We start from the raw sequence: 12,673 nt of genomic DNA, 5'->3' as shown, positions 1-12,673 counted from the left end.
AGCAAGTTAGGTACTCTTTTTAACAACCTGCTCTTACGCCAGAAAGAGTGTTTGAAGAAAGCAAAATCGATCGTGAAAGGCTAAGACTCTAAGTCAGTAAAGGCCCCATATTGCAAATCGCATACCTAAATCACTCTCGATATATACTTGGTAGTTGCCGATGCGCTATGCCTTATGAGATGTTACGATAATTATACAGAGGTCATATTTGATGTTTTCAGTCTTAATAAATCTTCTGGAGGACTCGCGTCTCAAAATCATGCACAACAGAGAGGTGAAATCACGAATATTGAATAATATTTCAAGTTTTTCATGGGTCACGCAAAACGCTCAAGTCACAGGTCACGAAGAATCACGTTTCACGGGAAATAAAATTAGCTAATCACGCATCACGAGAATACCCCCTGCACGACCCTCATTTTAGCTGTGAAATGCCAGCACCACGTCCAGGCCTGGGTTCGAATCCTGGACCCGGCGTCATAAGTAGGCTGTAAGCTGGGCTGTGTTTGTCGTTGGTTCTCGTCTCAGCTCCGAGGGTTTTTCTCTGCTTGTGTTGTATTTCCAACTCTCTTTATGGCGTCTGGTAATGTGTTCAAACACCGCGGTTTTGTGTGTTTGATATATTATGACCAAACATGTGTAATTTTTAATTTGTAATTACATTCTGTCATTGTTGAAGGCAATTTATGAACTGATTGTCTGTTTTTTACTCAAACAGATTTAACTGAAAAAATGTTGAAATTGTCACTGTAATAATTTTTAGTAATTCATGTTATTTATCACTGGTCACCGTGACATAGATAGATAGATAGACACCTTTATTTAAAAGTAAAAATCCAAAGGTAAAAATTTCAGGGTAGTCCCTTCAGGGAGCTTACAAAGCATCTCTGCTATCAACAGGAGCCCTGAAGCTGTTACCTAACATAGATTACACAATAATACGAGATATGCAAAAATAAAGACAAATATAGGAAACTATATTACAACAAATATCAAAACCCTATAATTAGCATAGTAATATCTTCAAATTTTTGTACATTTACAGTATTTATTAAAAACCGTACTTCCATGATAATAAAGAGATCTCCTGGCTGTTTCCGATCTTATTGCAGTCAGATGTAAAAGATTGCTCGGCCGGGTTGAGCGAGTGCAGTGTACTCATTACAAAAACAAAATAGTTATTAAAATATTGGGGACACCGACGATCTATGTATTTCCTCACAAGCGTAAGGATATGTTCGTCGCGCCTGGTCCTAAGACTTGACCATTTTAAAGCTTCCATAGCAGGGTCACTACTAGATGTCTTTATTACTATACTATTCTTCCAACTCGCTTCTGCAGAGCCTCTAAAGTTCCGTTGTTTACTTACCCGCAACACGCCCAGGTCCCAGCACAATACTCTAATATCGGTCTTATCATTGAAATATAAACGGCATTAGCACTATGTAAAGTGATATAGCGGCGTGCACGGATTAGCATACCGACCCGCCTACCAGCCTTAGAAACAATCATGTTTATTCCAGCTGAGGTGATCCTCACAGATAACACCCAAATATTTAAACTCAGTAACGCGCTTTATGGCAGACCCATTGATAGTGACCGAGAACTGATCTATCTTAGCAATTCTGCGAAGTTCCAAACAGCATTACCTCAGTCTTAGTTATGTTAATAAATGAGGCCAACATTCAATGGCTTGCAGCTCCTTCACTACGGTAGCCTGGATAGCAGATAGTTCAGGAGCTGAGAAAAATACTACGGTATCGTCAGCATACATGAGAATACTGCACTCCACCGCCGCACTGGGAAGATCGTTCAGGTGGAGGATAAATAACAGCGGCCCTAAAATTGACCCCTGTAGGACTCCAACAGATACAGGTTCAGCAGCACTAGACACACCCTGAAATTCTACAATTGGGTGCGGTTCTAAACCACTCATGTTCACCATCCATCACTCCAAAACCCCGCAGTTTGTTTAGTCGCACTTCATGGTTGACGTTATCAAATGCTTTCCGCAAGTCAATAAAAACCGCACCAGTCAACCGAACTTCAATCGCGGGCAAAGCTGTTGAGACAACTGAGTCATATGTACACTTCTGAGACATTCGCACTCTTATCACGTACTTTTCCTCGCCCTTCCCCCCTTTCAATGTAGCTTTGTACGTGAATGGTTCGTGGCAAAAGATATTTGCCAAAAAACAAACGGCAACGTTGAGAAGAATGGGTGAGAGGGGGCATTTCTGGTCTGAGGGTGTCGTTTTCGCATCGCAGTTTGAGGAGAGCGGCTTTGATATCTCTTTGACTCAACAGGTTTTGTCCGCGATTGTTAGTCGATGCTCCTTCAGATTGTATCCGCGAAACACATAGCGGCCCTCTCCGTGGCGTGGCACTTCCGGAAACCACATTGATACGGGCTACGAACTTTGTGGCACTGAAGATACGCGTACAATTGATGGTGTACAGCTCTTTTTAACACCTTAGAAACTGCGGGCAAAATAGAGATAGGACGATAGTTGTCCATATCATCAGCTTTGCCTTTTTTGAACAAAGGGATGACGCGTGCGGTTTTCCATTCTAAGGTAACTACCCCTGACTGCAAAGAGATGTTAGTAATTGCAGTCAGGGTTTGGCCACAATGTCCGCGGAATCAACCAGAAGGCGGGCTGGAATATTGTTAAGGCCAACTGCTTCACCAGGTTTTGATTTCCGCAGCTTAGATCTCACATGAGCCTCAGATTCTTCAGCAAACTTGAAATCAGGATAGTGGTGAGTAGGAACTGATTCACCGGTACCACAGTAAGACCGCACAGACTGCAACAATTAACCGCGTCACAGAAGACGTAAGAAACCTGTTGAAGGAATCAGCAATCAAGTTTTTGTAAGACCATACTTGAGAAGACACTTACAAAAACTAGAGCTGTTTCTTTATTTAAATCAATCAATCAATAAATAAATATTTAATTCTTTATTTATTCTTTATTTAATTGCACTTACTTACAAGGTGATTTTGAAAACTCACTAGTTTGACCTTATACCTGTCTTTCATTTTATCACAGTGTTGTAAAACAGATTACCTTAAAATGACCGTAACACGCATGTTACATCGTGCTCACTTACTGGCTTTGAAAACTCACTAGTTTGACGTATAACTGGCTTTTAGTTTTTTCACAGTGTTGTAAATATAGATTACGTTAAAATGACCTTAAAACATATGTTACATCATGTTCACGTGCTGTCTAACAAAAAGTAAAATAAAGGGACATATTCATTGTACAGGATCACCTTAATTTCCAAATAATGCAACTGGAACAATTAACTATTAGACAAATAGCAAAAGCCGTTGAACCAATAACTTTGTCTAGTTTGCGGTACCATTTTTTGATACTTTCTGGCCATGACCAACTAAGGTTTTTTTTCTTTTAATTTGAAATAAACACAAGTATCACCTCATATAGACACTGTTACTGGTTGTCTGAAGTTCAAGTGTTTAATTCGTCTTTCTACATTCTGATTTATGATTGATCTGGTTGGTGTTGATTTGGTTCCTGCAAGGGTCTAAAGATGCTTTTCTCTGATCCATCACCTCCGGGTTCTTTTTGGTTTTCCTCCCTCCACGAAAGCCAATAATTCTCATTCCATCTTGATACACGAACACTTACCTGAACGAGTAGTTCAACAAACTCTTTCCTGTTTCGTGGCTACTGAAATAAACGATTCATTTACATAAGATTTACATGTCATCCACGAAAAGAACGTATTCAATGCGCTTGCCTCCAAAAAGGAAAATGAAACAAACAAACAAACAAGCAAACAAGCAAAACAATCAGAGATTTCTCTTGAGGTTAGGGGGTGGGGGTGCGCACACTAAGGACTATAGGCATCCCGCAGCGGTCCCAGTTATTTATTTCATTTTCCAACCTGGACACCGAAAATGCAGTGGGAACACGATAAACGATCAACAACAAAAACAAACAGTCAAGTGGTTTTGTTTATGCTGTTTAGCCTGCATGGCGGTTGTTTCCTGTCCAATCAAAAGAGGCGAACAAAACACTTGGAAGATACGCAATGGGTGGGGGCGTGGGGGGGGGGGAGGGGTGGCTGGGTTGGGCGCGTAAAGGACGAACAAAATCTCGGCAGAAAAGCTTTTCGTTCTGCTCTCGCGATTGGAAATGAAACGACTGTTGCACAGGCTTACACCGATTTCTGAGAAACATTCCTCAATAAGTTTACAGTTTCTCTATTTTCTCAATGGAAAGAAACATTCACCTATCATTTTCACTCGCGCTTCTTTCCAATTCAATCGGTTTTGTTTTCGCGCGATCAAGGAAATGAGAACACAGAGGGAATTTAGAAAAGTTCCTGACATAAAAGATTTGAGTTAATGAAGATGAAATAAGTAATCGAAAATGCCTTGTGATTCAGTCGCATGATCGCCAATATTAGTTTGCTTGTTATTCATTACGATCAAGAGACGATCACTCTTGTCACGATTAAGTCGGTAAAACCATGCATAGAAACGGCAATACTGGAATAACTGAGTTTTGTTCATTTAGGTTTAGAGAAAGATCAGCTGCTAATAGAAGGTAGTAAAGGGCATTTTGGAGACAAGTGAATACGGTAGCCCACTTTTTCGCCCTGAGACGTGAAATGGTTTTTTTTCTTTTTTTTTTTCCAGAAGTGTAGCAGCTCTCGTAAGCTTGTAATTGTTTTATTTGTTAGCAGTTGTTATTGTTTTAGGGCTAAGAACATTGTTTCTGTTGTTATTTTCTTTGTCCTCTCAAAGGGTATCAAACCATTAACGCGAGACCTTACAAGAGCTGCTATATGATCCCGCCGCTTCTTTTTTTTTCCCGTGAATTGCGACTGTTTTTTTAATTTTGATAAAGAAACTAAAACTGTTTCTCATACTAATTACAAAACTAATAGAGTTACTTATATTATTCAGAAAACTTGTGTACAATACAATTACTTGCGCCACTTACAATACTCAGTAGTACTTAAAATACTTACATCACAATTTAAGAATGGCTGACTGTTAGGATCGAGAAACGCCGGTCAACGACCCATTTGGCAAATCGCTCATATTTTGCCCAAAGATACCCTTAGGTGACCTAATTCTAAAAATCATATTATAAGGTTCCAGCGAATTTTTATTTTTCAGAAATTCGCGAAAATTTGAAAGCGCGGTCAAAGTGCGGTTTTTCGTGTAATAAAATGACCGAAATAAGGTGCGAGGACGAAGCGCTGCTAAAGTCTTAAAATAAATTAAATTGACTTCAAACTTCACACAAATGTGGAACAACCACTCTAATTTATTCCTCGTTTTAAACTAATCTCAGATATGTTGATATAGTGGTTTTCCAAACCATTTTAAAAACACCTATGAAGCGTGTGAAAAATAACGGCAAAATATAGGTCAAGTTTAACAGCATAAAAATGCACCTGGTACCTCACTTTCCGATCATTTTACTTTACAGCCTTAAAATATCATTATTAAACATATACCATGCCAAGTTTCATGCTCGAACTCGCAGTATTTCCCTTTGAGAAAAACGAAAATCTGTGTCAATGTGTTGGGCGCAAATGACACAACAATTATACACGAACAAGAGACAAATCAATTTCAATAGCGAAAGTAAAAGGCTATCATTAATCAAGTCAATCAATTAAGCAATTCACTGCTATCAGTAGAAACATAATGTCCTCATAATGTCCACTACATAAAAACTGTTTTTAGACGTTTTCGATCAAAACATAGCGCGTTAACTTTGCTTAATTTCCTGTCCGCCGTCATGTCTAGTTTGTCATCGCGTGTATTTCTTAATGTAAACAACACTGTGAATGGTTCTCATAACAAACGCGCAGAAGTTTCCTGGAACCTCGATGTTTTCGATTCACCAAAACGCTTTAAGTTCGTCAAGACACAATAATGGGTCAACTTGGAATGCTGTTTAGCATTAAGGACGTTAAAGGACTGTAAATTAATCGAGTTGAAATATCTTGAGGCAAATCAAAATCGCGCCCTTATTCTAATTGCTAAACAGCCGATCTCCGTTCAAGTTCAAGAAGTCGAGAGGTTAATTCGGCAATGCATCACCGGTACAACAACAAAATCAAACCGAGGTCATCAAAAGTGTAAGTTTAAAAGTGTAGTGGCAAGTTCGAAGTAAATTTCGCCTATATAAATTGGAAACAAGAAGTGAAACGGTCTGACCCGAAACAAATAAACGAAATATTAATAGGACTAATTTAATCCGAAAATGTTGCAGAAAACATACCTAAAAGCCGTCGATTCCCCTCAATGCCACTCCACATTGCCTTAAAGAGGCCAAGCTTTCTGCTGTAAGAATCAGGGGCCTCATGAATCTGTTTTTATTATATCGGCAACCATGCTGCGTGGTTGATATTCGAGACTCAGTAAAAGTTGTCACACAACCGTACGAGCAGCCCAGTCACGCTTTCACTGCTTTCGCGAAAATGTTCAACATTTCGCAATTACAAGTTTAAAGTAGTGACAGTAGATTGAAATGCGCTTTTTAAAGCTGTCCTACCCAGGAGCAATTATTTCTTGTTCTTGAATGGCTTTTAGTTGTAGCTACAGTCGGGGAGCGGAGGGGGGGGGGTACTCCCGGAAATTTCGAATGTCTGTATGCCGTGGAAGATTAAGTGGTCTCTAGCTCTTAACGCCAACACTGAAACTAAATAGTATAAAGCTAAATAGTATCATTGTAACAGCATCAGTTCATTAGAATAACACAGAGGCCTATTAGGGTAAAGCGTAGGGACAATCTGCAGTCCTTCCACCAGTGGTTCACTATTACTCTTCTCGGTTGAGCTTTGTGAGTTGACTGACTTGACTCGTGGCTCCCGGCCACGCCCATCTAGTAGTATGTCACCACCCCAGTACGTGAGTATGTGTCGAAAGAAAACTTGAGATTCTATCAAATACGATTAGCATTACAACCAGACCGATTGCGTGTTGGACAACGCTGAATTACAATGTACAACAGGCTTTTCCGGTTTAACTGTTTTTCCACCTGTCCACGGTCAATGCAATATGCGCGCCAACAGGTATCTGACTCAGCGGAGCTAAACTCAAAATTATTTTGCTTAGTGATCCCTGTGATACTTCGAGAATCATCTGGTGTTTCAGTGTTGGCGTTAAGAGCTAGAGACCACTTAATCTTCCACGGCATACAGACATTCGAAATTTCCGGGAGTACCCCCCCCCCCCCCGCTCCCCGACTGTAGCTACAACTAAAAGCCATTCAAGAACAAGAAATAATTGCTCCTGGGTAGGACAGCTTTAAAAAGCGCATTTCAATCTACTGTCACTACTTTAAACTTGTAATTGCGAAATGTTGAACATTTTCGCGAAAGCAGTGAAAGCGTGACTGGGCTGCTCGTACGGTTGTGTGACAACTTTTACTGAGTCTCGAATATCAACCACGCAGCATGGTTGCCGATATAATAAAAACAGATTCATGAGGCCCCTGATTCTTACAGCAGAAAGCTTGGCCTCTTTAAGGCAATGTGGAGTGGCATTGAGGGGAATCGACGGCTTTTAGGTATGTTTTCTGCAACATTTTCGGATTAAATTAGTCCTATTAATATTTCGTTTATTTGTTTCGGGTCAGACCGTTTCACTTCTTGTTTCCAATTTATATAGGCGAAATTTACTTCGAACTTGCCACTACACTTTTAAACTTACACTTTTGATGACCTCGGTTTGATTTTGTTGTTGTACCGGTGATGCATTGCCGAATTAACCTCTCGACTTCTTGAACTTGAACGGAGATCGGCTGTTTAGCAATTAGAATAAGGGCGCGATTTTGATTTGCCTCAAGATATTTCAACTCGATTAATTTACAGTCCTTTAACGTCCTTAATGCTAAACAGCATTCCAAGTTGACCCATTATTGTGTCTTGACGAACTTAAAGCGTTTTGGTGAATCGAAAACATCGAGGTTCCAGGAAACTTCTGCGCGTTTGTTATGAGAACCATTCACAGTGTTGTTTACATTAAGAAATACACGCGATGACAAACTAGACATGACGGCGGACAGGAAATTAAGCAAAGTTAACGCGCTATGTTTTGATCGAAAACGTCTAAAAACAGTTTTTATGTAGTGGACATTATGAGGACATTATGTTTCTACTGATAGCAGTGAATTGCTTAATTGATTGACTTGATTAATGATAGCCTTTTACTTTCGCTATTGAAATTGATTTGTCTCTTGTTCGTGTATAATTGTTGTGTCATTTGCGCCCAACACATTGACACAGATTTTCGTTTTTCTCAAAGGGAAATACTGCGAGTTCGAGCATGAAACTTGGCATGGTATATGTTTAATAATGATATTTTAAGGCTGTAAAGTAAAATGATCGGAAAGTGAGGTACCAGGTGCATTTTTATGCTGTTAAACTTGACCTATATTTTGCCGTTATTTTTCACACGCTTCATAGGTGTTTTTAAAATGGTTTGGAAAACCACTATATCAACATATCTGAGATTAGTTTAAAACGAGGAATAAATTAGAGTGGTTGTTCCACATTTGTGTGAAGTTTGAAGTCAATTTAATTTATTTTAAGACTTTAGCAGCGCTTCGTCCTCGCACCTTATTTCGGTCATTTTATTACACGAAAAACCGCACTTTGACCGCGCTTTCAAATTTTCGCGAATTTCTGAAAAATAAAAATTCGCTGGAACCTTATAATATGATTTTTAGAATTAGGTCACCTAAGGGTATCTTTGGGCAAAATATGAGCGATTTGCCAAATGGGTCGTTGACCGGCGTTTCTCGATCCTAACAGTCAGCCATTCTTAATACGATTACTTACAATATTTACAATTTAATACGATTACTTACAATATTTACAATTTAATACGGGCGCTTACATTATTTACAATTTACTGCGATTACTTGCGCTACTTACAAATCTTGCACAACAAATAGATTACTACAGCATGCTTACTTACAATACATAAACCCAGCTTATTCCCGTTAGTAACTTGAATTGTTAATTTGAGCTGATGAAAATATTCATGTATGTATTATACATGCCCCTTGTTTCTTTTCCTTTTGTTTCCATTTCCTTTTCAGGGGACTAGGATCAAGTTACTTTTCTTGTTGCAGAGCTGCCGACTTCACCTTTCTCCTTCCGCTCTTGAAATATCCTTCTTCGCCCCTTTTCGGCCAGCTTTGTGCCACTTGAGCTCTTTTCTGACTGTTTCTGAGATGGAAATTTTCCATTTTTTCTTCTATAAACAACACTTTCATCGAAAACAGGAAAGGGACCCGGCATTTTTAAGTTGCTCGAGGCGGCCATGTTTGTTTACAACTCGCACACGCATGCTATCGCGCGCGATATTGCGCGATTTTCTCGCGGGTAATTTGCTTGCGTGTACATTGGGAACCGTTCTTCGCGCGGTCAAAAAACCCTTTCGAGCCTCCTTAATCGAATCCTTACGCTTTGAGATGCTTCAGGTGGCTTTGCTGGATTATGCTGCATATACTGCCATTTGCCGTTGTTAATAGACTCATTTACTCTTTTGTCTTCCAAACATGGAGCTTACGGTTTAATGAACAAGTTAGTTACTGGTGTTGTGCGTTACATATGGCGTTAGTTTCTGAGCGATGTCTTTCCGTCCAATTTCTTTCAATGTCTTAACAAATTGACTCAGGGGAAGGAATCGGTATTTTGTCTGGAGCAGGTTCATTAACAGTTTGGAAGGACTTCCTTCGTTTTGGAGCTCATCATGTAAGGCCAAGCGTTGTTCCGGTGTAATCTTCTTGTATTTGCAAGCAAGCCGTTCGTAGTCTCGCCTGAACCACCGTCTTCCATTGTCAAGCTTGAGACACACCCAATCAAACACTTCCTGGTGTTTGTGCTCCAGCTGATCAAGGCTCATGTCACCTAAATGGGTCAATATTTTAATAACTGAGTTCTTCTTTTAAATTTCCCTTCATGGGTTGAGCTTTAATTTTAAAAAGCATAATTTACTTCATTAATATTATCTCTATATTATTATTATTATCATTATCATTATCATTATCATTATCAATATCATTATTATTATTATTATCATCATCATTATTATCAAGAACGTTCTCAGTGCTATAAATTGCTTGTTGTACTCTCTTGGAACCGGGTCTATTCCTTGGTCCTGGGGTGTTACTTGTCTATTGTTATTATTATTATTATTATTATTATTATTATTATTATTATTATTATTATTATTACTAGTAGTAGTAGTAGTAGTAGTAGTACTATCATCACCGTCGTCATCATCATTATCATCGAACAGTAATGGGTATATAACACTTTAATATTATAATGCTATATGGCAGACATACAAACAGTTTCACCGGGTTTCATTGGCTGTTGCTGGGAGTCACTGAACTAAAGCCCCAGCTAAACGATCCAACATTTCCATCCTGGTTCATCGTGTTGAAAGAACATGTTTGATCGGTTTAGCCGCCTCTCTCGGAGCAATGGATTTTGTTTTTATCACAAGACCGTAAATAAATAATTACTCACCAGCATCATCGTCACTTCGCACACTAAGTTCACTGAGCTCACTGCTCATTGAGCTTTCAATCACGTTTTCTTCTTGTTCCTGGCTGTTTAAAGTTCTAGAATCCAGCTTCCATCGATCGGCACATTTACTCTCCAGTTCTAACGGGAAAATCAAGTACTATTGTTCAAGCCCTGCATGATTATAATAACGTGTGTTCTACTGATCGACTTATGTATGATAACAGCATGATTAAGTCTAGAAGTACCGCTTTTCTCCATCGTGGTGCCGCTACTCCCCGAACTTCCGATATTTATCGATTAATTGTTATCGATAATATTGATTGATATCGATTATATCAATTATCTGTTTTCATTGATCGGTCACGCTGGGATTAGATGTTTTCGTGAGGGAATTTTAAAATACCAGAAGCTGATCGGCTTCTGAAAAGTTTTAATCTTGAGAGTCGCGAATCATCTCTCACTCTAAACAAACAAAAAACCCTTCTCCAAAAAAAAATGTTTACTCAAAACTGAATGACTCCCATCTACATCTCATAACAAACGAATTTATTTGAGAACGTCTCTTTTGACCTCTCCTCTAATTTGAATCTTTTCAACAAAGCGGCAACTAAAGATATAAATTCTGATTACAATGTACAATGTACCAGGGAAATTCCCTTCACCTAGCGGACACAGGTCAGGGCGGAGACAATAAGACAATAAGGCCGCTTTCGAATTCGTCGCGAAATACTGGTCCATACTGAAGGTCAATAACAATTGCTTCTTCGTTTAGCTACTTCTTCATCATTAGGCGATAAGACCATCAACAAAAGCCCTTCTCAAATCATTACGCCAACCGTGTAACAGTTTGTCACGAGCCACTGTCACGCTGACATAGGGTAGCAAATTTTTTTGTCAGGTCTGAAATAGGGTAGGGAAAATCACAGAGTTTGGTCTGAAGTAGAGTAAGGGTTTCAGGAAGCTGGCTGCACACCCCCACCCAATTTTTCTGGGAGTAGCCACCCCCCCCCCCTCCCGCCCCGAAATAAATAATAATCACTCACCGGAATTATCCTCATCAAGCGCTTCAATCGCTTTTTCTTTTTCCCTGCCATCTGTATTGCAATCCTGCACATGCTTCCGAATGTTTGGAGCTCTAGAATCCAGGTTCCATGGAAAGGCGCGTGTGAGGTCTGACGGTAAAGTTTGGAAATAATTATGTCATCGTGAAGTATACTTCAGTATGATGGTCCAGTACAGGTGATAATCACATGATTCTTATAAGAAAGCAGGCAAGAACTCTTTTGTTGCGGATTGTTACTAAGGCATGGCACTGTAGAAACACGACTTTACGAGAGCATTATTAGCTTTCGCTTACTGTACAATAACAAAAAATCCTTGATTACTCACCCGCCCTAATAACTTCTTTTTCCATGCCACCAGTAGGACAATCACGCTTCCTTTGCGCCGTATTGTTCAAAGCTCTAAAATCTTCTGTCGCAGTGTCATAATTTCCGAGACGTTTAGCAAGCTGCTCTCTTTCAAATCCATTCAATTTTCTTACCAGATCCTGTCGCTTGATCTGTGTAAGTAGATCCTCCAGTAAACGGAAGTTGTCGTTACCAAGTTCATTTCGCTGTTCAAGTAAAACAAATAAATCTTCAGGTTTCGCGACGCCTTCAATTTCTCTCGTTGTCAACAGGTCTCGCAACAAAAACTTCATGGAGTCCAAATTGTTTTGGGAAAGTTGTTCGCACAGAAAAAATGTAAATTTTCTGTTGTCTGAAATACACCCCATTAGTTTACGATTCTTCTTTGCTTTGTGCTGATTAATGAGGATGACGTTCTCCCGTAATACAATGCCTGCGGCTTTATATTAGAGGAGGATCGTAAAAGCAACCATAGAACGACCAAATAACGTTATCTTGTCACGCAAGTGGAAGCCTGATAATAAATAACTATCTTTAGCTTATTGCCGTCGTGAGAAAAACAGGAGGACAGCACGTGGTGCGAGTGAGTGCACGTGACTCATGCAGCAGGCTTTTCAGGCTTTTTCTAGAAAACCTACCGAAGCCCCACTAATACCACTAAGGTTTTGTTTCGCAGCAGTTGCGCAACAAGTTCAATTTCGTGCAAAAGCAAATGTCCACTTTCG

The 12,673-nt window shown here is 39.5% G+C and overlaps 2 protein-coding genes across 3 annotated transcripts in view; one reads left to right on the top strand and one right to left on the bottom strand.

Moving 5' to 3' along the window:
• The window catches only part of LOC145496102 (uncharacterized), a 492,363-nt gene that overhangs the window by 36,679 nt on the left and 443,011 nt on the right, over nt 1-12,673 (top strand). The gene's annotated exons all lie outside the window — the stretch shown is intronic.
• LOC145496132 (uncharacterized) lies at nt 8,893-12,347 on the bottom strand. The gene is made up of 4 exons (XM_081475772.1): nt 11,929-12,347; nt 11,583-11,711; nt 10,540-10,677; nt 8,893-9,915 (listed from the first exon to the last, which is right to left on the bottom strand). Exons 1-4 carry the CDS (start codon nt 12,314-12,316, stop codon nt 9,590-9,592), a joined length of 981 nt encoding a protein of 326 aa, XP_081331898.1. The 5' UTR covers nt 12,317-12,347; the 3' UTR covers nt 8,893-9,589.

The sequence above is a fragment of the Orbicella franksi genome, chromosome 8 (genome assembly GCF_964199315.1).
Source record: "Orbicella franksi chromosome 8, jaOrbFran1.1, whole genome shotgun sequence".
Classification (NCBI taxonomy): Eukaryota; Metazoa; Cnidaria; class Anthozoa; order Scleractinia; family Merulinidae; genus Orbicella; species Orbicella franksi.
This window is presented reverse-complemented; position numbering and strand designations above follow the sequence as displayed.

What these genes read in the sequence shown, in the direction of transcription:
- LOC145496132 (XM_081475772.1), bottom strand. Translation starts at nt 12,316, where the DNA reads ATGGGGTGTATTTCAGACAACAGAAAATTTACATTTTTTCTGTGCGAA. An exon ending in GCTTGATGAGGATAATTCCG is followed by an intron (nt 10,678 to 11,582) that starts GTGAGTGATTAT and finishes TTTTCCCGTTAG; the next exon opens with AACTGGAGAGTAAATGTGCC. An exon ending in GCGAAGTGACGATGATGCTG is followed by an intron (nt 9,916 to 10,539) that starts GTGAGTAATTAT and finishes TGACCCATTTAG; the next exon opens with GTGACATGAGCCTTGATCAG.